At 37.0% G+C, this 25,593-nt stretch overlaps 3 protein-coding genes across 5 annotated transcripts; 1 reads left to right on the plus strand and 2 right to left on the minus strand.

The window, feature by feature from the left end:
- Window positions 1–2,042: 2,042 nt before the first annotated feature.
- LOC7477996 (BTB/POZ domain-containing protein At3g50780) lies at window positions 2,043–8,347 on the minus strand. The gene is made up of 2 exons (XM_002310159.4): window positions 6,698–8,347; window positions 2,043–3,278 (listed from the first exon to the last, which is right to left on the minus strand). The coding sequence occupies exons 1-2, from the start codon at window positions 7,331–7,333 to the stop codon at window positions 2,304–2,306; spliced, it is 1,611 nt and encodes a 536-aa protein (XP_002310195.1). The 5' UTR covers window positions 7,334–8,347; the 3' UTR covers window positions 2,043–2,303.
- Window positions 8,348–11,393: 3,046 nt separating this feature from the next.
- On the plus strand, window positions 11,394–12,388 carry LOC7473139 (uncharacterized). Its single transcript, XM_002310737.3, has 3 exons — window positions 11,394–11,659; window positions 11,764–12,087; window positions 12,196–12,388. The coding sequence occupies exons 1-3, from the start codon at window positions 11,572–11,574 to the stop codon at window positions 12,309–12,311; spliced, it is 528 nt and encodes a 175-aa protein (XP_002310773.1). The 5' UTR covers window positions 11,394–11,571; the 3' UTR covers window positions 12,312–12,388.
- Window positions 12,389–13,149: 761 nt separating this feature from the next.
- LOC18101204 (histone-lysine N-methyltransferase SUVR5) lies at window positions 13,150–23,854 on the minus strand. 3 transcript variants are annotated; one of them, XM_024604881.2, is made up of 12 exons: window positions 23,582–23,854; window positions 21,605–22,139; window positions 21,014–21,316; window positions 20,798–20,908; window positions 20,183–20,254; window positions 16,752–19,589; window positions 16,258–16,419; window positions 15,745–15,861; window positions 15,553–15,656; window positions 15,335–15,472; window positions 14,046–14,133; window positions 13,150–13,731 (listed from the first exon to the last, which is right to left on the minus strand). In XM_024604881.2, exons 2-12 carry the CDS (start codon window positions 22,076–22,078, stop codon window positions 13,624–13,626), a joined length of 4,515 nt encoding a protein of 1,504 aa, XP_024460649.2. In that variant the 5' UTR covers window positions 22,079–22,139; window positions 23,582–23,854; the 3' UTR covers window positions 13,150–13,623. The 3 variants fall into 3 exon arrangements, with proteins under 3 accessions (XP_024460649.2, XP_024460650.2, XP_024460647.2); XM_024604882.2 differs by having other exon boundaries at window positions 20,183–20,293; window positions 23,582–23,853; XM_024604879.2 differs by lacking the exon at window positions 23,582–23,854 and adding an exon at window positions 23,010–23,488 and having other exon boundaries at window positions 20,183–20,293.
- Between the last annotated feature and the right edge of the window lie 1,739 nt (window positions 23,855–25,593).

Genomic DNA, 25,593 nt, shown 5'->3' on the forward strand with positions numbered 1-25,593 from the left:
ATGGTGAGATTCAAATTTGGGTTTTCAACTAACCTTGTCATGGGAAGAAGATGCTTTACACGAACAGTGGTAGTTTTTAGCCTTGGATTTGAACTTGAAACCTCATTTCTTTAACAGTACTGTACGTTCAAGGGGTTATACCAGAAGAAAAGAGGAGGAAGAAAAGTTATCAGTTGGTGTGGTAGTGTTATTATTACTTGATTTTACAATGAGTACTTGTTTCTACACTTTACTGCAACCGACTGTAATTGTCAAAAGATGAGTTCTTGAATTTGTAGCTATCGAATGAACAAAAGAAACCAACAGAAACAGTAACATCAACAAAAAAACACAGCAAAAGACAAGATAACAGAGCTAGGTAGCAAGTCAGTTTTACCTCTGCGACAAAAAAACATGGCAAGCAAAGCATATTCGTGCTCTCCTCAGCCTCATCATTTGTGTGCACGTGCAGGTGGGGTTGAGGGACTCAGTATTCAGTTCTGAGTGGTGATGTCCTCGGAAGCATACAATAAATTATAAAGCTACTATTTTGGTTTGGTTCATAGATTCTTCTCTACTTTTAATTAATCCATGTTTTCATTAAATTTTTACTTCCCAGAATGAAAGATTGCCCTAATTATATGCAGGACTGGTGCTTTCAAACTTCTACTGCATGCAATTTGTGATGGTGTCAATTGTTTGTGTATGAAAACCAACTGACACATTAAAGAAGTAGGTACCAGTAGTTTCATGTATTATTAGATTATCCATCGCGTCGTCATCATCACCATTCACCACCACGACCCATTACCATCAAGCTACTGTAGCATGAGCATTATACAGTTCATGGACTTGTCATCTCCTGTTAAAGGACTAGCATTTGACATTTCTGCTGTCGGGCATTGATGAAAAGGACTCGGAAGGAGAGGAGACGAAGGACAAATATCATAGCAGTACCCTCTCTTTAAACATGACTGGTGTGACCTACATGAATATATGGTAATGCACCACAAGGTGCTGTGGGCAGTAAAAGTCACATGATGAATGATGTAGGAATGATAAATCCAGGGAACTACTTGTTAGCCGGGTATCCTCATTTACCACAGCATATACGATATAAAGCACCTTATTTTGACAAAACATTCTGTGTTCGATCTCTTCAGAAATTGGAATCAACTCAGGTAGTTACTGACTTACTGTTTTGTCAGTTGATAAAAAGAAAATGGCAACATCCGAATCTACGTAGAGCATTTGCTAAATTGAGCAGTTGAGCTAAGAGTGGTAAAATGGTGAAAGATGAGAGGCCCATTTAGAACAGTTAATGGGCTACGAGGCATTCTATTATAAGGGCATCCTTCTTCTTTTTTCTATTTTTTAGAAATACAGGGATGGAACTTTGGAAACCAAACTTTATTATTGGTATTTTTTAAAACTCGGAGAAAATACTCAGGAAACTATTTTAAGCCCAAGTCCAGGTGAATCTGCGAACCATCAGAGCAATGACCTCACAGTAGAACAACTGGAGGTCACCTAGGTCATCTAGGCAATAGGTTTGAAGGCAACGAAGGTAATAAAATCAAAACCCTACTTCATAACAGCATAGCATAGCAGAAACCAGACATAACAGAAGTAAACCCTTTTGATAGCAGCAGCAGCAAAGCAGTTCATACCAAATAGAATATCAGGGAGGATAAATCCTGGGTTTCCAACCTTGATTAGAAGAGAACCAGAACCTACATAATAGTTATGCCGAGGGAAAGCGCTCCCAGGCCATAAGCCAAGCACTCAAACATAACAAAAGACGCATCAGGAAACAAATACGAACCTGAGATGGCCAGAATAGAAAAGACTCTACGTGACCTGACCACACAGCCTGATAATAGAACAGGAGAAAAATAAGCAAGCTCAAGTGTGACCTATGAGCAAAGACCAGCTCCTGTAAACTGACTTCAAGCATAAAGAACTCGTCAATAAGATTCAATTCCGTTGAATGGCGTTCCTTAATGTAGAAAGTCTAGCCATTGACCATCAGCCAATTACTTGAAGGTGTAACTAAAGCTATGTAAAGAAAACTTCCAATTCATTTTTTAAAATGATTTTCACCTCAAGAAGCCAATCTACATTCATCAATTGAAATGGAGTTTTACACACCTATAGCACTCTCATCAAAAACACTAGTAGCAGTCAACACATATCACACCATTGTTTGCCTCCCCAGAAGGATTCTCCGTGTTAGCTTTTCTTTTATATTTTGAGTTGACACAAGTACTCTATATAACAACATATCATTTAAAGTTGCTGCTCTCACTCATATTTGCTCTCTTTTAAGTCTCCTGCCTTGATGTCATTGAGCTATCTGGCTGTTGTGGACTACCTTGTGTTTCCGTGTATGGTCTAATGAAAGTCCTTCGCCACCAGACCTCAAAGGCTCTCTGAAGATTTGGGCAATTATCACCAGCCTTTAAGAAAGTGCCCAACCAAGCAAGCAAAATGCTCCGTTGGTTCTCCAGGGGTAGTGTGAGAATCGTCCTCCCGATGCCTTCCTCCACTACCTTTCTATCAAATGACCTGCACCCATGTTGTAACCAACTGTAGTCATTGATTAATGGCTGCAACCAGGTTTGTAACAACAAGTGACGAGTGTCTTTTGAAGGTAGCAGCTCCCCTCTTCCAATTCCAACAAATAACCTGGATGTGATGCAGCTAACATGGTAACGAGACACTATAGGTAGCTTTGAATGCAGGGCTGCCAACTCTTGCTGGCTAGACCACATTAGAGCAAACTCATCTGCTGCTTGTCGGTCAGCTAAAATCTCAAGCAACCATGAGAGATTGTCAGCTTCAAGAGCTATTTGCTTTACCACAGGTTCCTTATTGTCTAGAGGCTTATCAGAAAATTCAGGTTCAGCAGCTTGCTTAAACAAAGATAGAAGTGAATTCAAGCAACTTCTGCAGGAGCTATAAATAGTATCGTTGCAGATGTCAGAGGAATCTGTGTAACTTGGAAGGCTGTTATTCTCCCGAAGGAGCTTCAGGACTACGGATTTCATTTCACGTCGGCCTTTCTCCTCATTGCTTTTGAGAACTAGCTCCATTATGTGAGAAATTGTATCTTTAGGTGGGTTAGCAACATTAGAAGAGACTCGTTTCAAAACTGGTGTGACCCCAATACCTTCATTCTGGAGTCGTATAACCGAGGAGACCACTTTCTCTTCTTCTTCATCCCCAATCCATGGAACTGCTTCCAAATACTCCAAGCATGACTGGATGCATGTGTTGAAGATAAGAAGTTCAGCAACCTGCAAAACAATTCCATTGATGATGGACTTTAATGGGTGTAAAACAGTTTCACAAACTCCCAGAAATGTATTAAATGCTTAGGGGAGCAAGGGAGGGTATCAACAAAGGTTGAATCAATACATGAAAACTAGGCTCAATTGTCCAGTAGAAGCCCTATGTTTGAAAGGAAGGAACTAACACATGGACATCAAATCAGAGTCTCAACAATATGCTGTTCCTGGATATAGTGATAAAGCACGGTGAGAAAGCATACAGCGACCGAGACATGAGAGAAAAGAAACATGCGAAGGAATTAAAGTGGTCTGTCATGGAAAGGCAAGAGAAGATCACTTAACCACTACCAAACCACAACTTTGTACCTTCAAAGCGTAGCTCTAGCCATTTATGAGATCTGGAACATTGTGGCCATGGTTAAGAATGGTATTATTCAACTTGCATTAGAAAAGAAATTAAAGGGCAGCCCAGGCATAGCGTATTTGTTAATATTAACAACATATTTACCCCCTTTTTGTAATAAAACCCCTTGAGCTTTCATCTTTCTCAATTTCAAACTGGAATCAATTTTGCAACTCAAGTGTCCCATCGTTGGCATTTGAGAATCATTCATAAATATGACAAATTATAAGCCAATATTCAGTTCAGTTAAATAATGGGCTTACACTGATGTCTCAAGTTACAAGTTACCCCTAAACATTCTGGTTTCCTTGACACATGCCAAGTTGTAAGGAACATGATACAATGATAGTGCTACAGGAAGCATTTTGTTAAGCATGTTATATGTTAGAAATCAAGACAGTAAAAGGATTAGAGAATGTCAAATCACAAGGTTAAGCTATGCACATCAAGAAGTCAAGTCCAGGAATGGTAAATGTTTATGTTCGACATATGACGTGAAGCTCTAACTCCTAAAAGAAGGCAGTTAGGTAGCTAGACACAGGCATTCGGACCCAATCATGGTAGTGTTCTAGTCAAACTGAAAACAGAACAAAGAAGAACATGTGGATTATGGCTAGCTCAGAGCAGCAAAGGTTTCCGATGTCAAATGTAATTAAGTTAGCCTTTTGTATCTAGTATATGAAAATATAATAATAATGAATGCATCACCTACCTGTCTACCATATACATTTGTCCATGTTATTTTTGGTTTGGGGAAGCAGGACTTCATGCTCAAGGTGAAGAACAGATAATTGGAAAGTTGAAAGTAGTGAATAGTCTAGTGGGAAAAATTTGTTTGTCGGAGCAACCAAAAAAGGAGGTGCAATGTGGAAGAAAGAAGCAAAGTTCTTATTTGTAGTGAAACAAGTGAAACGGCACTTTGATGAAGGGGCTGTCCTAATAATCCCAAAGATCCAAATTCAATTTGGTTGGTAAAATGCTAAAGATGGTTAAGGGCTCAAAGGGTTCTTAAACAACAATAACATGTCCCAAAACAGAGGATTATCCTAACTAATGTCAAACTCAAAAGCAAAACTGTATTGATTCTTGGAAAACCTCCAAACAAATCATATACTAGCAGAAAGATAAATGTGTCTAGGTTCTACCGCTTCAAACAGTGCATGAATTGGAGCTTCCTAGAGAGAGAGCTATGGCAATTTTACTCTCAAGTGAGCAGGCTGTCAGGGAAACCGAAATCTCTCCCTACCATTAATTTTAACTTGCATGATTCTTCCTCCTTTGCCAGCATCACATCAAGCTTTTGGAATTGTTATTTGCAGGTCACTTACATGTGGAAAGGGCCTCCACAGCCAATGAAATGGCCAAGATTTTGCCAGTTACAATATCCACAACTTAGACTTGAAAAATAGGTGCAGATGGTGGAAGATTTTATGTCAAAAAATCTGCCACCTTGAAGATTTTATCACCTAGTAGAAGCTACTAGTTTGAATTTCGTGTTTAGATATAGAAGTGTAGGTTTTGTTTTTTTCCTAGCTTGGAGGGATTGTTCCAAGTATAAATAGGTTAGTTTTCGTTAATGTCTAGGGAAAGTTAGCTTGTTTTTGGTTCTTTATCTCTTTGGTGGATTCCACTGAGTGGTGATGAGCTATCCTAAACTCTTATCTCCTTGTCGTGTGACGAGATTTGTGACTTTAATAATTGTTCATTCTCCTTAGAGTTGTGATAGTTGTGATTTTCTGTATCTCTAAAGGGTTGAACATCATCTATCCTACATCTACCCATCCTCCAAACTTCTATTCCCATCATCCATCTTGACCATAATTTCGTTGGCACCAGCCTCTGAAATTTTTCCAGTATCACACTTGGTGCCTGGTTGTAAGCAAACTAACAACAGCACTTAATGGCACATCGATAACATTTTTAACTGTCTTGTATTTCTATGAGATTTCTCGTCTTGCAATTTTTGAAGTATAAAACTTACTTATCTGATATTAACATAGGTGCAGCAACAATCTTAGGTTTCCACATTCTATTCTTGTTTTGCAACTTCTTGGAAATGGCTTTAACTGCAACTTATTTTGTAGAATTACATACCCTGCATCTCCATCCAGTTAATCAAAAGAGTGATTCTCTTTCTAGACGTATCTAAAAAACACAATGGTGGCTGTGAACATTTCTAGGATGTAGTGATGAACAAACACAGTAAAAACTTGAAGCTGAGAAATGCAATGTCTAGAAAGGATTAAGCCTTCTAGAATAATGTGAAAAATAGTGTAAATTTGAAACTATTAGAATGTATATGGTGGTTAAAATTGGCTAAAGGTAGGCAAAGGTGCTATTATGGAAAGAAAAGGAAAAAACTAGACACCAAGCCTTGTATACCATTACAATGAAAGTTAACATTATTTCTCTGTTCTCAAGTCCCAATCTTTTTTTTTAACCATCAAATATTTTGTTGCTAAAAGTATCCAACAGAACTTTTTCAACTAATTAACCACCTACACCAAGTACTTATCAACAATTACAATACCAACTATCCTTAAACTCAAAACTAACAGTGTTATCGTAACCCAATTGATTCTGGTTCTTAAGACAAACTAGTAGGCTGAACACTTCAAAGAGTTGTGACCTTGCACTTGGTGCGGCCTAGTTGACCACGCATTAAGGCACAGAAAAAGAGATTGGGACATGGAGCTTATCCTAAACCTTCCTCACTAACCCCATCTTTTAACAGCTTCAGCAAAGGTCACTGGATAATGGATGCTGTGGAGGAGGGGGGGTGCATGGTCTAGCCAGATCTTCCAAGGTACCAGGTATGTTTTTCATTACATGCTAAATTATAATCCCACAAAAAAGCTCTCTCCTGAACTACCCATGATGTAATATAGGCTCTTCAGAGCAACAAAAGCACAATCAATTACCATTACAAGTTCGACATTAGCTACATAAAAGAAAACAAGATGTATACAGAAAAATTGCAATAAACATAATGAAATGAAGGAATCTATTGCCAGTAAAATACCTTGAGAATTCGAAGCACGCGTGAGACACTTTGCTTGATCAACCTCTGCTTCATCTCCTTGCAATACATCAGTCCCACAGTTTCAACATATATCTCAACATCCTCACAATCATCGATCTCAAGACAGGACAGATTAGACTCCTCTTCAGAAAGCTTATCAGCAAAAAAGCTACTATTCTCCACTAGAACATTCTTGTGGACACTCAACTTCACACAAAAACCCTGCTTTCCAAGTAAAACTACCTTCATATCACTGGTTCCAGGTTCCCCAAATTCAATTGCCACCTTCCTTGGCAAGCTTTCTATCTTGGGCCTGGGAGTTCTCTCGTTAACAATAGAAGCACTAACACCAGGTGTATCAGAGCCACAATTTCGTTGATCATCAGAAACAACTGATGATCTTAATGGAGTTGGTGGTGCCTTTCTCTCATTAAATGGAGTTCGTTTCTTTTGGACGGTGGTCCTAGGTGGTGGTGAAGAGGGTTTGGTTTTGTTTAAAGGATTTTGAGCTTTAATGGTCTTTTGAAAGACAACAGGAGAGGGACAACACCAAAAACCCTCTGGAGTTACGGCAATTGGGACATTTCTAATCTTGGTTTGGCCTTGTTCTACCTTTGTAAGTCTAATTTCAGCCATGTCTCAGAACAGCTTACAGCATTTACTCAAATCAATATATGATTAGTTTTACAAGGATAATAAGATTACAGCAACCAGCTGGTTTTCCTTCAAAAGGACTCAAGGAAAAAAAAATATTGAAACTGAAAAGCTGTAATTCAAGTCAATCCTGGGAATCCCAAAGTCAAAATTTTATTTTCTAGAGAGCAAAACAGCACTACAAAACAAAAAGTTAGAAGCAACTGATAAGTTTTTCTTGGAAAATGAACCACTTAAAATTCAATATACTCCAAATTACAACTTCAAGAAAACTAAACACAGAAAAATCTTAATCTAAAGCTAGTAAAAAGATAAGAACACAGTTCCAAAGAGTTCGAATACAGTGAAAAAACTTGTGCATGCAGAAATCGGTACTACACAAAAGCACAAAAAGCCAAAGTAAAAAAATTATAGGTTCTCCTATCTACTCAAAATCTAAACTAGATCGGGTAGTGGACAAAAATTCATAACAAATACACAATAAGGAACCATAAACAAGCTTGAAAGTTAGTAACTTTGGAACCCCAAAACACTAGAAACACACCAAAATTCGGAAATTTAGAGACTTCCTAGAAAACCCATCTCTTATCTCTTATTTTTGAAGGCCACAAGTGCCTAAAATGATTGAAAGATAGCTCTGCTGTCAAGCATCAAGGAAACCATGAACAGAGAGTTGCAGGGTGGAATAATGAGTGTAATGTCTCTTTTAAGTGTAATAAAAACGGAAATGAAAAAAACCACCCCACAAAAGTGACAAAACACACTCACACTCCCACTCTAATGAAGAAAAAGAAAACTAAAGTAGTTATGGGCTCATTGGTTTGTGTCCATCTTATGCTTTTGATGATTGTATGAAATGTGGGTCTCAGACACTCAGCCTGTGCATGTCTTCCCCTTTTTCTCTCTATAAATATTCTCTTTCTTTCTCTCTCAAAAAAAGCACTTTCTCAGTGACCGGAACATGCTTGTCTCTCATCATCCTCTCTCTTTTGATGTTTTTTAATACTTTTATTTTTGGTTTCTTTATGTTTGTTGCTTTTGTAGACCGTTGAGGATTAGCTGAAAGAGACCACAGGTTTCATCCTTCGTGTGGTTGTGCCTTCATGAAATGACATGAATATCCTCATGGGACTACCAGATGAGGTGTAAAGATTCATGAACGAAGATGATTTGATGAGCATTTAGAGGATCTTGATGACTCCAAACAGTTGAAGTATAACCAGTCTTGGATAAAAAAGTTAGGGCTAAGTGAAAATGATGGATGGTCCAAACTCTAACTACTTGTGTTTTCTTCTGTTTTGGTAGGCCATAATTTTGATATTCTTATTTGTTTCTTTTGATTTGAAATTTTTAGGGTATCTAGATATTTTTAGAAAAATAGTAAGAATAATTTTTTAAAATATTTTTTATTTTAAAATATATGATATTTTATTTTATTTTTAAAATTTATTTTTATATAGCACATCCAATTAAAATAATATAAAAATTAATAATTTAAAACTAGAAAAAATTTAAAAACATGCTCGTACCGCAATTACAAAGAGTCCACAACAGTGGACTACTCATGGAAGAGATTTTATTGAAGCAAAGGTAGATGAGTTTTGCTCAACTCCAAGAGAGGTAATTGACGAATTGGTGGTAAAGATCAAATCAGAACTTAAAGGGAAGAAATTTAATTTGTGGGTTCATGATTAGCTTTGACTAGTGAAACAAAGAGATGCTGACAAAATTTAGGACCACTGATCCAAGAGGGATACAGACATGTGTTAGGTTATGGCATGATCTTGATGGATAATCAATATCTCATTAACCATATAAATAACCTTGCTCCATGGACATCTAGTTTGGTGAATTGGTTGGAAAGAATATGTCATAATCCAAAATAGATGATGGGCTTGTTCATCATACTGATGGAGAATTTTCACTTGAGAAAACAGGTCATAAGTAAAGATTATCATAATTTGTTGGCGAAGTAGCCTATTACAGATGAAAAAAATGCAGAGTGCTACTAGAAGAAGAAATGTTCAATCCATATACAGCATCTTTCATCAATGATTAATATGCCACAGCAAAATCTAATTCTAATCGCCATCATGGTATGAATGGGTCCAGTTCATGTAACAAGAGGAGGATAGCTCATCCTGCACGGAGGACATGTTGCATCCTCTCTGTTCCTTGTTAAGTTTCCATCGTGCTTTATAAAAAGGAGAAGAAAACATCATTTCCAAGTGGCGAGATTGCATCTAAGACAGAGAGAGGGAGGGGGGGAATTGCTAGGGAGACAAAATATTCGAGGGTAGTTTTGAATCTTTTGACGTGGCCCTTTCTTTCCTTCTTTCTTTAGAGGATTTCTTTTGCATTGATTATAAAGCTAATAGATCTTGCCATCTGGCTTGTTGTGCGATATTACAGAGATTACAAATGATGATGCTGCGTTGAGAAAAAGAGAGCACGTTTTCATCATCAATAGCACCAAAAAGAAATCCATGGCAAGATGGATCTTGCTGGAATTTTGGCCCACCATCATCACTCTTCATGTGTCGGTCTTAGAATTGTGTGTCAGAATTCTGTTCTGTTCATTGACATGAAAAATGGACTCCCTGGCACATGCCAGTTTAACTTTGCAATATTCAAGTGATTCTACAGCTCTTTAAATCCATGGCAAGATTAATCATGCCTTGTTTGCACAAGAAGCAAGCTCACAATGAGAAGCCAAGCATTATGATGGTGGAGGAATTATAGTCAACAGACAACTCTAAAGTTTCCTCTCTCTTTTCCCTGCATAGCTTATATCTAGTCAACTTTTCATTAGTGTGCCTCCATTTTTCTGGGTAAATTTTCCTCCCCAAGAACGTGTTTAGCCTTGACCAATTTCATCAGTTAATTTTATGTCCAACTACCTACAATCTTACACCATGTAAACATGGGTAGCTTTGTACTATACCATTGATTCAGTTCAATTATTTTGATCAACTATCGGTTCTCTTCCAAGGGAGAAAATGACCTTCAGCTGCCCGCTGCTGTGCAGCGTAATGTGCTTCTTATTCTCAATCAATAAGCTTTGGCTCTCATCATCTTCCTCACTTAACATAATACATGAGAAATCCAAATAAATTAGTTAATGATGCATAAAAGCTCCTCCAAGTTTCATGTTATAGGCTGCTGTAAGGATCATAAAACCATTAATTGCACTTGGTATAGGCTGGTTATGGATATTCTCTTATCTCTGCTGATTAATCACTCGTTTATGTAATACACTCCATGAAATTTTTCAAAACTTGGGTAGAATTGAGGGGCTCTAGCACAAAAGAAATTCAATTTGTAAAAAAAAAAACACTATTATTGCAATTGATATTAATTTGGAAAGGGGAAAATAAAGTTTTGCTTGGAATCCATCTTTTTCTTCTTCTTTTGGTGTTTTTTCCCTCTGAAAAATACCTTGTCGGAAGTGTTGGCTTCAGTTGAGGTAACAGACAGACAGCAACCTTATCCATGAAAACAACAGAAGCAGCACAATGTATTAGCTCACAAGAACTCCATGTACCGAAGTCCAGCAAGCATGTAATGCAATGTCTTGGACAAGGCAGCTAAATTTCTTGCAATGCCTGCGTCTTATTTGTTCTTTTGCTACCCAAAATCAGGTTAGCCATGTGGTCATGCTCCTATCATCCTTCCAGTCAACTTCTTAGAATATACAAGAACTGCCAAAAGTAAAATAATTGCGCAAGGCTGAATCTGCCAGTGCCTTTTTGTGTTTTTCAATTTCTTTTGGAATAATCATGGATTGAATTATTTATTTTTCAGATCTACTCTTATCTTTTACAAGAATTATTTGTAAGGTAATTATGGCAGTAGGGCTCGAATTTGAGTCTTGCAAGTTGCATCCTTTCATGCTTTGAAGTAGAAAGCTCCACTGGTAAATGCCTGTTGACATTGCCACTACCCTTAAATAGACCAACTTGATCATCAAGTTGCAAGGCTTTCAGCCTGGAAAATTTTAAGGCAGTAAAAGCAATCTTGCATTCATCAGTGAATGAGAGGATGGTCAACAAAATAAATTAATGGTTAAATTGGTTGGACCTTGTGGTAATTGCTCCAAATAAAAAGAATAAATAATGTCAGCTAGATATAATTAAATAAATGTATCAGAAGTTGACCATAAAGGATTAATCCCCTCCCTAGATCCATCACTTTGATGCCTAGCTCTGAAAGAGAACAAAATGGCAACAACCATAGCATTCAGCTTGTGTTCTCTACTAATGGCTGCACTCTTTGGTTACTCTGCATCAGTCCAGCTAAATGACCCTGGTACTTTGCTTACTTTGATGATCTTTTCAGCTATATGCGTTTCAAAAGCTAGTTTTCTTCAATTTTTTGTTCATGCTTCTGATTTTTATTTTATTTTTTAAAAGATTGGTACTTTTGGCTCCCTCTTTATGCTTGTGCTTGTGCTGTTAATCTGGTGAACTGGGCAATCTCTAATACAACAATCAGGCAAATTGCCAAGGTGACATTATGGTTTGCTGCACTCTTGTTTGTAAAGGTTGTAATAGAAGATTATGTGAATGGAACAGCTGGCTTCTGGTCATTAGATGTGAGTGAGAGGGTTGTAAGGGAGAAAACTGGAAGTGGGTTGGTTCTAATTTCCATGATTTTGCATTTGGAAGCATCATCAGAACCTAAACATTCCAAGATGCCAAGAAAGAGAAGGGAGTTCCCAAGATCTGTTGAATATGGTAAACGCGTTGGTCCTCCTTTTTTCTTCTTCTTTTGTTAAGACATTAGACCTGCAAAATTGATTGTTGGGTTTTATTTGACACTAAACTAAAGAAATGTCAATGCAGGGATGGCAAGCTTGGTGATCTTCAGTTTAGGACTTCCTTTTGTTTTCTTTGTGATTCATGATGGAGAAATGAAGTTTGATCATATCAAGGAACAAAACAATGTGAAATCCTTTTAAAATGGGACATTTCTGATTTGGCTTGCACACTGTTAATTTGTTCCACCAGACTCAATTGCCAACTTCCTCCTCGCAAAGTTTCAATTTGTAGGGCTGCAGTGGTGGGATCACAGCAATTTGTTCATTTTTAACTCTCCTGCCTTTTACCTAGTCGAATTTCAGCCATGTTCAAAAACTTGTGACATTCGTTAAAATGAGACACCTAACGATCACTTCACCTGCATTGCTTCAAAAAACCTATACGACAGAGAAATGTAATCTAAAAGTTTGCAGAGAAAAATAATTTTATCCAAATCAACTCAGTGTCTAAACTAGTAAACTAGATCATGTCTCTGACAAAAAGAACAAAAACAAAGAATTAATGACAAGCACATCAAGAACAGTGCAAATAAGTAAATGTTTAACAACTTCTACACCATCCATTAGAGTTAGCAAGTTTGATACTCTTACGCATGAATAATTATAGATGCGAGGGAAATAAATGGGAGAGGGAAGAATAGATGAAACTGAACCTTCCAAAAAAAAAACCTTGCAAATTACAAATTTATCACTCAAAATTGGTACTGGACTGATCCCTGTAAAGCTTTTACATCACATGGAAGACTTCGCTAGAGCCCCTGTTGATTCATACGGATAACAGAGAAACCCAGATTTCACCTGCAACGAGTAGCAATGACTTTTAATTCATTTTCAATGCAAGCCATCCCAGCGCATGCAAACCAAAATGTGCTGGGAAAACCAGGAGCATTCTCTGGTTACATTACATGTTTTCCTTAGTTTCTCCAGTAACATTTACACCTCGATTATGCGGAAACTTGGTAAGCATGGTTATGGAGCATTATTTGAAAACTAGTAATTTATGTATTAGCATGAAAAAATAGCTACAACAGGAGAGCACATGTACCTACAATCTTAAAACGGGGGAGGGGGGGCTAAAACCTTCTACACTTTGCACTAAACCCCATTACTAGCAAACAAGCCAAGATACAATTACGGACGTCCTCTTTTATAGATGAAAGTGTATCAATAAATGAGAATAAACACTAGCTACTTGCCGAGGCAACTAGGAAAAAAAAATTCATCACGAAGATGATTGTAGCTCCAAGGACCGTAGGCCTCTGCCTCCATTGCTCGGGACCTGGCCAATATCTTGTCAGCTTGACGCCAAATCCACTCAACCTGCTTATGATTTGATCAGCCAATAAATGCCAGCAAGGAATAATATCCTTGAACAGATCCGAATCTGATTCTCATGTCAGGATCTCCACATCCCATTATTTCAAGCAGGGTAGGGCAAGATATTATTTAGGATTTAATAGAGGCGGCCTCGGCACTTGGAAGCTCCACAATGGCAAGGATAGCCTTCTCCAGGCAGCAGCTCATACCGATAGTTGTATGTCAGTTCTTCACCAAAAGATATCTGCACATGATATGGTTAACCAAATAAATGAAATGTACTAATAATCTACCCGAACACAGTACTGAGTCAATAAGTTCTATTACAAATAGATGCAGTATGCCTTGAACTACATCGACATAAAGATAAATCCCAACTACATCAGGCACCATGAATGGGCAAAGAGCCCAAAAAGTATCCCACAAAATACCCTTCCCTTGAACTAATAAGAAAGTCAATATTCTTAAAAGTTTCATATAAAATTTTTAGAAAAAAGTATGTAGATCCTCCACGTGTACAATAATTGATATTCAAGAAGGAATAAGGAGAGTACTTACATCCCGACTTGCATAAAGACCGATATGAGCACGCTGAGAATCCATGCTGTTGACCAGAACTTGGTGGTTTGCAAGATTTGGCATGCAGCTGCCAACATAAACACATGTCCAGTGTAAATCAACAAGCACAGCCTCATGCAGATAAATTAACAGGCCAGAAAAGACTGGAGACAACTAATCAACTACCAAACCCTGTTCCATCATCTACCTCACTCCCGAGGCTTTTCTTCCCTTAAAATATAGGATAACACACTCTCTTCATATCTTGATGCATTTGAAAGTTTATACGTTAAAATATAAGCCAATAGCTAAGGCTTCTAACTTTGATGAGCATGTTGTGAATTGACCCCACTCCTTAAAAAGGAGAAGCAGGTGAATGGTAATGTGTTTTATGGCTATTATGAAATTATCACCTCCTTTTTTCCCTTCTCGCAAAATCTCAAAACCATCCCACCATCAAACTAGAAAAAAAGAGGCTATAGAGATGTCCTTGTGCAATCATTAGGATGTTGCTAACCGTCACTTAATTATAACAAAATGTCTAGCTATACTTCAAAGCAAGAACCTCACATGTATCTATATATTAAGCGCCCTCTATAAAAATTCTTTTTAATATTTTGTTTACTGGTTCAATAAAAAAATTCGTTGGATAAATCAACAAGGTATCAGGTTCACTGGTTTGCAGTTCTGGCCAAACAGTTAGCTACTGCATGAGATAAAGGCCATGAAGGTACTGGTTCCATGAATGGTCCCCCTTGGTTCCCTGATTCGACAAAGTCAATCAGGTCTTTTAAGAACTACCTTCTGGAGTTGCTTGATGTTTCTCATATGTTAGATCTTAGCTGTTCTTATGCTTCTCTTCTATATAACTGGCAATCTACTTTAGCAATCAATTATTAACATTTTCATCCGTTAAAGATAACATTATTATCATATCACAGAGACATCATTTGAATTATGAAATTTTTTGAAGGCATTGATAATTTGGTATTGCCTTTTTTCATATGAACAGAACTCAAGCTTATAAATGTATGTAAGTGCATACATTCAGCAATCATCAAATCTAAATCCATATAACATTAAGGCATCAAGCTAACGCCTGAAACATCTAAAGAGAGGCAGCATTAAACCTAGCCAACATCTTCACCTTACAGAAAATCAAGTAGTTAAATCAAGCATGGGGCGATTTTGATTGGTTCAGATTGATAATTGATACATTTGCATACAAGAAGCAAATTTCTCGAACCATAGAGAAGACTACTGCAAGGAATATAACTAACTTTCCCTACCTGTGGTTGATGAACCGTGAAACATTCCCATACTTTGTGGCATCAATAAAATAATGGGACTGTCCTTCAACCATTCTGCTCATATCATTGGTATGAGCATCAATTTTGTACATATAGCTGCAACCTTCTTTACCATACCTAAAAGCCAAACAAAGCACATTCAAAACATAGCAAGAAAACAAAAAAGAGCCAAAATTGCATCTTCCAAAGTTGATAACCTGTCACGTCTATCGTTTGCCTCCTGTTCATCTAAAACCTCCCCAATGTACTCACATATAAATGTACCACGTAGGATTGGTTCCCCTGCCCTGACTGCCCAACCCTGTATTTCAGCAAAGACAGAAGTTAATATGGCACTATAGAAACAGTGAACAATTGAAAGCAAAACTCTAATTGGGAAGGTTTGTTACCTTATTATCTGTTTTGAAGACTTCCAATTTCACTCGTATTCCATTCTGCAAAACTCTGTTTGGGCAAGTTTTATTGCAGCTGCACATGCTATTACACTCATAAACAAGGTAACCCTCCTGCACGATTTTGCAAGAAATGTTTAAAATGCAAGTCTCACCAGTAAAACATGTATGCCTCACACACAGAGGCAGAGAGAGAGAGAGAGCCAAAATAAAAGGCCATATCCGCTTGTCAAATAGAGCTTGTGCACAGAAATTAAACATGCAGAATACAGAATCAAATTGGCAATTGATATGAAAGGGAGAAACAATAGCATGTATCAGTCACCATACTAGACACACTTGAAAGCAGCAGGCCAATAAAAAATCTTGCAGGAAAATAGAAAGTTCAAGGAATGAGGAAGCTATTCCATATGCAGCCAGTCAATCATACATTCTTAGCTATCAAAAGAGCATCAACATTGGAGTGGTAATTAGTAACTATTTGCAACAGTAAAAAGAAAATAGAATTACCTCCAAAACAATCCGCCCTTTATCATCATATGGGAATCTGCCAAGCATGGAATTCCCATATATGTCTCTCGCATCTTCATAGTCATTGTCAAAGAGATAAACATGATCACAAGTTTCAGGACAGCACATTGGATAATGGCAAGAACACCCCAATTGCAAACTCTACATAAAAAAGGATGGTGTTGAGGGAACAGAAAAAAGGCAGTGCGTTTAATACATAAATCCATTTCCAAAATTATATGGATATTATATGACATGCATGAGCATATTTGCAAAGTGTTTTTCTTCCTTTCCTCTCAATCTTTATGTGTATGCATGTCTTAGTGTATGTGTTTTATATTTTGAATTGCAGTGTCCTCAGTAGCCAACTAGGGTTCAATCATCTCCAAGGTAGGAGAACAACCAACAAGTGCATTCCACATTGATACAATTGGCCATAATCAAAATCAAATTGAATTTAAAATTAAAAAAATTGATAACCAACCAAAAGATACCTCAATGCCCAGACTATCAGATTGATCAAGCAATGGCCCTGTTACATAAGTAAAAGTTTCCCAGGGCCTGGGGAAATTACTGATTTGACCATCAGAACCATCTGCCAAGACATGGAGAGAATCCAGGGGATCTTCATCTACAACACATGCCACTGGTATCGTTTCCTTCCCAAAGCTTATGTCATTACACAAGACAGTAGCCTTTTGCTTAGGCCCTTCTCTAACATCATGCACATCAATAACATAGTGGCACTCGTCCACTTCCCACTCATTGTTTACATGATCAGATGAATGTGTAATTTGTTTACTTATTAAACCATTTGGAAGGGCCATCAAAGGAGAGAATAATCCTGGGTCCTTGAAACTCTTACATCCTCTGGAACAGATAAACTCCTCTTGGTGCCACTGTACTTGAATGTTATGCTCACTGCAGAGCTTGGCTGCCTTCAAATAAAAACGCTCTGGCAACACTCCATATTTCCCCTCCAGTGATGCTTTTAGGCTCACCTTGCAGCAAGCAGAGCGTGCAATAGCTAAGATATCATGGTTATTAGGCCGAGGTTTTGTTTTCTGAACCTCAGAAAACAATATCTTTGCGACCTCTGAGCTTTGAGATTCTGCTAGTCTACCAAGAGTACCTGCCTCAATTAAATTAGACTGTATGCTTAGTCCCTCACTGCTAAGTGACTTTGATGCCTGGATTCGTTTCTTCAGACCAGCAGTCACACTGTTCCTGATGCTGCTATATGGTGCCCCCAGACCTTTCTTAAATCTAGGGCGGCTAAGTCTTCCAGATTTTAATCTATATGCATAATACCGAACACCTCTCTTTGGGGGGCGAGAGCTGAATAGATTTGGTCCCATATGAGCAGCCTGATGGTGGCGGCCAAGATCAGGCAGCAAATCGAACTTCAGGCCACAGAACTTGCAAATGTACTTTCTGACACCACCTAAATTCTCAGAGTTATTTACCACTGGTGCTGCATTTTGTAGCTCGAGTTTCTGCAGAGATTCCTCTTTCTCCTCACCCATAGACAGATTAAGCTGCTGATCACCTTTTGACAGCCTGAAATCAGCAGGGTGCACAGAGAGGACATGCAACCATAACTGCTCAGTATTCCCAAAGTGGCTGCCACAAGGAATGCACCGTAGAAGCATGCATTGTTCAACAAATTCCACATGGTGTCTCTCCTGCACATGGGTTTCCAAACCTTTTCTGTTAGTAAAAGAATCCAGGCAGATGGCACAAGCATGACCTCTGAAATGCCACTGTGCTTCCTTTTTATGATTGTCCATCCAATGGTTGCCAAGCTCTTTATCATCGAGAAACTCTTTAGAGCAAATTTTGCACCTAATAGATTTTTCATCATCTTGGCTACCATCAATAGCCAATGGCAAAACTGCTGGTTCTTCTATGACAGAGGAGGAAACTTTTATATCTTCCTCCACGGCGAAGCCCCATAACTTTCTGAGCCTCTCCTTTTCAGTTAAAACCAACTTCAACAAGAGTTCCCCAACGTTAAAATCTTTAGAAGCTTCAGAGAGGGCCCACTGAAGTTGAACATCCATAGGAACAGGGTTTCTTAGAGAGAAAATACTTTTGAAAATCTTGTAGAAAAGCTCACATGCTTGATGTAAATGCAATTTCTGTTGTGATGAGCTACAGTCCTTCAAAAGATCTATAAACACTTCTTTTGATATTATCCTACTTCTACCATTTCTAGCACGCTTGAGCCAACTAGGAATGTGTTTATCACAGTACAATGAATAGCGCTTTGGACTATCAGGACAAGGGATGCTACTATCAAGGGAGCTTGAGCCAATGCAGTGCAGCATCTCAGAGTTATTGCAATCATGGTCAGGATGCTCAAGCTTCTCGGTTAAGCTGTTCCTTCCATGAAAGGCATCTCCATCCATAACTGAGACAGGTTCCATTCGAAGAGGATTTTCAACTTGTCCAGCCAATTTTATCTCTTTGCAATATGTGATGTCTGAACTGGGAAAGACCTCTTCATGTTTTCTCTTATGGGGATCCTCTGGCAAAGTTGAGGTCTTCTCTGTGTCCGGCCAGGGTCTGTGTTTCTTACAGAATGCAGAACCTGGTAGAGACCGATGCTTGCATCGAGTACCAAGAACAGTGGTACCTTCACACAATGGACCATGAACCGGAGGACTTGCCTCTTCTCTTGTGGAGCTTCCAGCAAAACGAGAGGCCAAATGCACACAGCAATAAACATCACCATCATTAGCCCACCTCACACACTGCCTTCCCTTAGATTCAATAAAAGCTGTACACTGGCGATTCTTACTCCCATGTTCTATGCTTTTTTTACCCAAAACTTCATTAACAGGAGTCATTTCTACACCTTTGATCTGTACAAGCTCAGAATTTCCTGCTTCAATTACAATTTCATCCCATCTATCAGCCACGCTACAAGGTGATTCTAAAGGTGCAGCTACCTCCCTAGAATCCTCCTCTTTTGAAATCTCTAATTCTAAAGTATGAGCATTGACTGTGTCTCGATTACTGAAAAACTCAGAGTCAATTTCAACAGTCATAGTTTGAAGCGGACTGCTTGTCTCCATCTGGGAAGCATGTGTCTCTGCACGACGAACTTCAAGCTTTGGCCTCTTCCTGCTAGCTTGAAGACTAATGGTTGGGGAGAGACTGTCATAGTTCTGCTGCTCCATATCTCCGCCACTTGTTATGAGATGAGAGGTTGAGAACCACTTCATAGCTTCATGCTTCCAGGTTTTCCATTCAGATCCCAAAGTCGATTGCACTGATGCATCCCGGAGAGAGTCAATTTCATTCCATAGGATAGAATTGGACAATTCCTTGAATCACAGAAAGCCAGAATCAACAAATGTTTGGAGACAAAAATATAAGATGATACAACTTAGCACCAAAAGGAAGGTGGGCAGCACAGGTGCAAGCTGAAGCCTAATGGCCCAGCAATCCACCATGTATCCTTGCATGAAAAAAGCAACCTATGAGACAGGGTTAACCTAAAATAGGGACAGGCTTACTTTACTGAAAGTTTATCTGCCCACAGGTTGAGTGGCATTCACTTTCTATGAAATTCAATCAGATACAGTTGTGCAAATCATGCAGCCCAGCAACTATAACAAATACATTAAATATGCATCAACTGGTTACTGGTTAAACATTCCAAAATTAATCACGAGAAGCAAAAACATGAATTGGATGTTTCTGCATTATAAATTAATTTTAGTTGATTTAGGTATGTTGACATTAACCTGCCATATTTTTTTCAATTTTTGAGAAATTCTAACGCGTAGATGGATATATCACATACCATATCAAGGAACAAAATTTATTCTATTATAACTTTGGCATAATGCGTATTACACCTAAAGCACAACCTGTAGTCAAATAAACATGTGTAGACAGCCAAGTTAACACATACCTCCCTTAGCAATTCAACTGATTCAGCACTACATGCAACCTGACATTGCTGTACCCAAGATTGAAAAGAATCCTGCAGCCAATCAGAATTTATGTACCGTTGCAATATCATCTGCAGCGAAGGAGAAGTGGCATTACAGCATCATTAACAGGGGGGGGGGGAGAAGTTGTTCAGTGTTTAAATTAATCCAAAGGAAAAATAATTGGTAAATGGAAGCAAAATAAAAACAAATCCTGGTTCTAACATGTGCCAGGTGAAAACAAGTCATGAAATGACCAAATGCACCTAAATTTTACAATCTACAAAGAAAAGCACATTGAGCATGGAACTTGGCACATAATGAAATAAGACTAAATTCATAAACAAAGAAATGCAACTAAAAGTATTTAATTTCCAAGCAGTAAAGTGTATTCATAACTGCTACCTATCTCCCCCATCTATATGAACACATGCATCAATGCATAAAAAACCAAAGAAACAAATGCAATGCTGTATCAATTAGTGGGGGAGAGGCTTGCTTTATAAACTGCAAGTTTTAATTGTTGTATTAGAGAAAGAAATAGGAAAAAATCTCAAGACTTAGAACCTACACTATCAAGGGGGAAAGGAGTTTACATTTTGAAGTTTCAGAAGCATTCTTCCTAGATCAGAATAACCAGTACACCGTGAAGCCTCCATGGCAAATTCCTTCCAGACCATCACATCATGAGCTGTGTCTATTAAAGCCTATGACAAGTTTGAAAGGACCAAAGAAATTTCAAGGAAACAGGAACAAAGGTATGAGTTTCCATCAGAGCTCGAAAAAAAACAGCAAAGCAGTAAAAAAAATACCTCGGAATGAAACTGGTCGACAATATTGAGCATGGCAACAGCCAACTTTTTCATTATAAACCGTCGTGCAACACTCAAATCTTTAACCAATTTTAGTCCAATTTTGTGAGTCCTATATGCAATAGGCTCTGGAAATTCATTGATCGGTTGGACGAGCATCATATCTGCCCAGGAATAATTCCTGGTGTGCGGAAAAAATATCACAAAATACTGCTTTCGATCATGAGTTGGTTTGGCTCTCAAAGTTGATAATGGCCAGTCTGCCCGTGCACATCTGATTCCTGCCTGCCACTTCCCTCTCCACTATACTTGGAAAATCATAGAAGTATCAGCATGAAAATCAAGCTCGGCACAACGGATAAAAAACACTTCCTTTTTAAAACGAGCAAATGAAGGACAAAACCAGGAGAGCCCCAAAAAGGATTGTGCTCCACAATCCAAGCCTCGAGATAAATTTTCAAGCACATGGCATGTGATGTCTTAAAATCAACAAATTCCATCTTTCAATGTATAAAGAAACTGCAGCATTTGCTAAAGAGCGTCTTTTATTTCATTTAAGTAAGACAATAAAAAATGTAAAAAAAAAGTTACCTTGACCCATAGTGCCACAGATTCATCATGTTCTAGCCACTGAGGCTCTGAAAGAGATGGCTCTCCGTATTTACAGTCGTTTGGTTCACTTTCAATGGTATCAATAATTAAATTAGAGTTTTCGGAGGCTGTACAGGGTTCTGTGCAATAATCCTGTACATTTATGCCATCTTCTTCAAAATCCTGAGAATCACAAGATAACCTTTGGCTCTCTACCTGAAAATCAGAATACGAAGCTCCACCTTTAGAGATGGATAATTTGTCCACCGTCCATTGGCCCTCACTTTGTCTTTCTATACGAGACTCTTCTACATGTTGCAATAAGTCATTTACTCTACCATCATTCATCTCAACTTGTTCTACACGTTTAAAATTACTAGAATCCCCATCATAAGTAAAATCTGTCCCTGAACTCTGTAGAGCACAATCAGATTCTCCAACATACTGAACACCGTTACAAGGAATCACATCCATATTTTAAACTAGAAATCTGCAGCCACACATAGCATGTAATGGTCATTCCAAACTCATTTCCCTGTTCAAGTGAAGGTCAACACATCAAACAGTCAGAAGAACGTTTAGAAAAGAAAAAAAGTTATACTCGTTTCCCTATTTTTCACTGTTGCTATTCATTCCCTTTATATTAAGTGAACATCCTTTAAAAAATCACAACTGTAGTTATCATTTCTCTCTAGAGTTAATAAAACTCAAAGACATTGAGTTGCCTAATGATTCCAAATCCCAGACCTAGTTACTTGCAATTTCTACTTCTTTATCTTTTTCGATATTAGTCCAGTAAAATTCTATCATTTCATAAAATAATAGAACCAGTCTGGATAAAGTCACTTCATTCTGTATCTCATCCAGGTCACCTGATGTGCATAACTTACCATGGTTGCTTATTTGTAATAAATTTGCCAAGTGTTATCATTTCTTTCCCTAAATCTAACCTCATTAAATGAGCATAATCTATGCATATGCAATTACTTAAAAAAAAAAAAGCAGGTGCTGATATTAATATAAAAGAAGAGGAAAATCGTCTGCAAATACATTCAATTAAAAATTCCATCAAGTCAATTATTTAAAAAAAAATGATTGAATTGGATCTATCAAATTAATAAAATGCAGAAAATAACAAATACAGAATTCATCAAAATCTAGGGGTTTCTGCAAAATTGAAATCAACATGCAATCGCGCAGAAACATGTACATTACAGAGGTCTATGAAAGAAAAAAATTGAACGATATTTCACTGTTTGCAATTATAAATCTGTAACACATAGCTTCTGCTACAGTACCAAGACAATGCAGCGCAACAAGACAACACATTAATCAAAACAAACATTATAAATTAATTGATAACAAAAATTAAAGAAGGCTCAGATCCTTGAAATCAAAAACCCACCTCAAAGACTCGATCTTTTTGCAGAGATTATCAGCTAAAACCCTAACCCACCAAACCCAGATACAAAATGTGCCATTGAACCCTGCCTTAACATCATTTCACCATTAATCGTTACGGTAATTGTAAGAACCCCATAATGGATTCACACTATCCAAAACCCACAACCAGATTTTGCACACGATCAACATCACGTGAAACATGCATGACCTAGAAGGCGCGGTCTATCTGATCCAAAATCAAATAAGAACCCCTTAATTAATTAAACCTAAAATCCATAAACAAAAGTCCTTAAATCAAAAAGGGTTTGTTTTTAATTGCATGTCTATTATTTTTCTCGAGGGTATTGAGGGTTTTTTCTTTCTTTTTTGCCAGGACCAGCACCAGCAGCTATATACCAGGCATACATACCAACAGCTATAGCTAGGTCTTACAATTGCTTGCAAGAAAATAAAATGTGACACTACATAACAACAACAATAATAATATGTCAAAGACAAAGTAAATAAGAGATGGGTATGGCACTGTAATGTAGCTTTAAAGAATAAGGGAGTGTGTTTGCAAGGAGAGATGACCTTTTTTTTTTCCCAGGAGTGGTGTTGTTGCGTTGATAGGCTATGGCATCAAGGGCAACAAGGTTAACGGGGATTTGTGTGTGTTTTTTTATTATTTCTTGGTTGCAATTTCCTATGTCTCTACCAAATTCGGCTAGGGTGGTGAGATGTGTTTCTGCGGGCAATTGGGCTGCTACAGGTCCCGTGACCAAAAACAAAAACAGGGAGGAAAGGAGAAACATATGTATATATCTAGAGAGAGAGCAACAAGAGGATGTGTTTTCGAAGAGTTTTAAATGGATTGGGCAAGGGAAAGTGCTATTCTTTAGGGCTTTTTATGGGGTATTTCGGCTTATGTTTATGGTGTCCATGGGAGAGTGAAGGGGTAGAAATTCGTGGGCTTTATGCTAGAGACCATAATAGAATTATCAACAACGACGTCTTAGCATATTTTTGGTGTTTTCTTTTTCTTTTTCTTTTTTTCTTTCACCATATGATTGAGTAAATTATAGTTTGGTCCCTGTTGATAATGATTTTTTAAGTTAATTTTTTTCAAAAAAAATCATCATTATCTAATGTTAATTGTTAATTCTTTTTTAAATTCTCATTTTGATCTCTTCAAATACAATTTTTTAATTTGTTTATAGGTGAAATTAGAAATTTTGATTAGAGATAAAAGGTATTTTGGGAAAAAATAATTAATTATCATTAAAAACTAATGAAAGGATTGAATTGCAAACAAATATATCCTCCTACAAATTACAAGGCCAACAAAACTACATTATACTTAGAGAAATGAAACAATATTACTAGTCATATTTAATTCAAGATCGTTATTAATTGTTATGGAAATGAACCTAAATTAAATGCTATTCTTTTTTTAGAGGATATTAAATGATTCTATATATGGTTATATAAACATGATGTTGAGGGTAAGATAATATTTTACAATATAGTATTTGGGTCTCCATAATTCATTTGTTTTTTTTTTAACAAATCTTAAGCTTTTTAATTATAAACTCGCAATAATGATAATAAGGCCATTTTTTTTCTCTTAACTCGTGTTATTAGTTATTAATAATGTGATTTTTTCCTAAAATCATGACATAAATTATTTTCTTTCTAATAAATTAAACAATATCCATATTAATAAAACTTACTCGTACTCTTAAAATAATAAATTTGATTTGTGTAGAAATAAAGCTCTAATAAATTATTATTCTTCTATTTACCTCATAAATGGATAGTGTATTTAATGAAAATTGTTAAAATATTCAATTAATTAAGGCAACAATATAATGTAAGTTTTGAAGTGAATTACTTTGTTAAATTATTTGATTATATAATCATCAAAGAGATAATTTATTTATTTAAAAAAATAATTTCAACATTTACAAAGTTTTTCTTGTAAGTATTATGACTATGTCAATTACCTAGCACTTGCAATAGCTTGTTACACCACAGCTGAGAAAACTATGATCTCCGCCGCATCATCTTTTCACCGTCGCCGCTAGAATGTTATCATTTTGGTGTTAAGTGATAGGCTGTAGATGATCCATATGGTAGCACTAAGGCAAACTTTATTTCTTCTCCTTCAAACCTAATTGCTTCTTAAAAAAAAAAAAAAAAGAGTAAAATTTAAATATTTTTACTTTAAAACAAGAAAAATATAAGTTTGAGTTTGAGTTTTTCATTTTGAAATTGCATTTATTCAGTTAATTTCTACCTGTTTGGGAATGCGGCATGCGTTATCTTTTTTTTATTAGAATTTAAAAATATATATATTTATCTTGAAAAGAAAAAAAATTAATAATTTTTGTAATAATTTTTATAATTTTGATATGTTGATATTGAAAATAAAAATAAAAAATATTTTAAAAAAACATTAAACTAAAAAGCATTTAATCTTTTCATTTGATATATTAGTGGTTGTTGTTATTAATAATGGTAATGGGCCAATGGAAATGAACTCATTAAATTTTAATTATACAGGTATAGCTGCATGCTCCTCCTTTACTTTCATCGGGTTCATC

The sequence above is a fragment of the Populus trichocarpa genome, chromosome 7 (genome assembly GCF_000002775.5).
Source record: "Populus trichocarpa isolate Nisqually-1 chromosome 7, P.trichocarpa_v4.1, whole genome shotgun sequence".
Taxonomy (NCBI): Eukaryota; Viridiplantae; Streptophyta; class Magnoliopsida; order Malpighiales; family Salicaceae; genus Populus; species Populus trichocarpa.

Bases quoted from the DNA above. Each gene is read 5' to 3' on its own strand.
- LOC7477996 (XM_002310159.4), bottom strand. From the start codon at position 7,333: ATGGCTGAAATTAGACTTACAAAGGTAGAACAAGGCCAAACCAAGATT. The intron at 3,279-6,697 runs GTATTTTACTGG...ATTGTTTTGCAG, and splicing joins GCGTGCTTCGAATTCTCAAG to GTTGCTGAACTTCTTATCTT.
- LOC7473139 (XM_002310737.3), top strand. From the start codon at position 11,572: ATGGCAACAACCATAGCATTCAGCTTGTGTTCTCTACTAATGGCTGCA. The intron at 11,660-11,763 runs GTACTTTGCTTA...ATTTTTTAAAAG, and splicing joins AGTCCAGCTAAATGACCCTG to ATTGGTACTTTTGGCTCCCT. The intron at 12,088-12,195 runs GTAAACGCGTTG...ATGTCAATGCAG, and splicing joins CCCAAGATCTGTTGAATATG to GGATGGCAAGCTTGGTGATC.
- LOC18101204 (XM_024604882.2), bottom strand. From the start codon at position 22,078: ATGGATGTGATTCCTTGTAACGGTGTTCAGTATGTTGGAGAATCTGAT. The intron at 16,420-16,751 runs GTATCTTTTGGT...TTTTTTATGTAG, and splicing joins CTGATAGTCTGGGCATTGAG to AGTTTGCAATTGGGGTGTTC. The intron at 14,134-15,334 runs GTAGGGAAAGTT...TTATGTTGGCAG, and splicing joins TCACGGTTCATCAACCACAG to CTGCATGCCAAATCTTGCAA.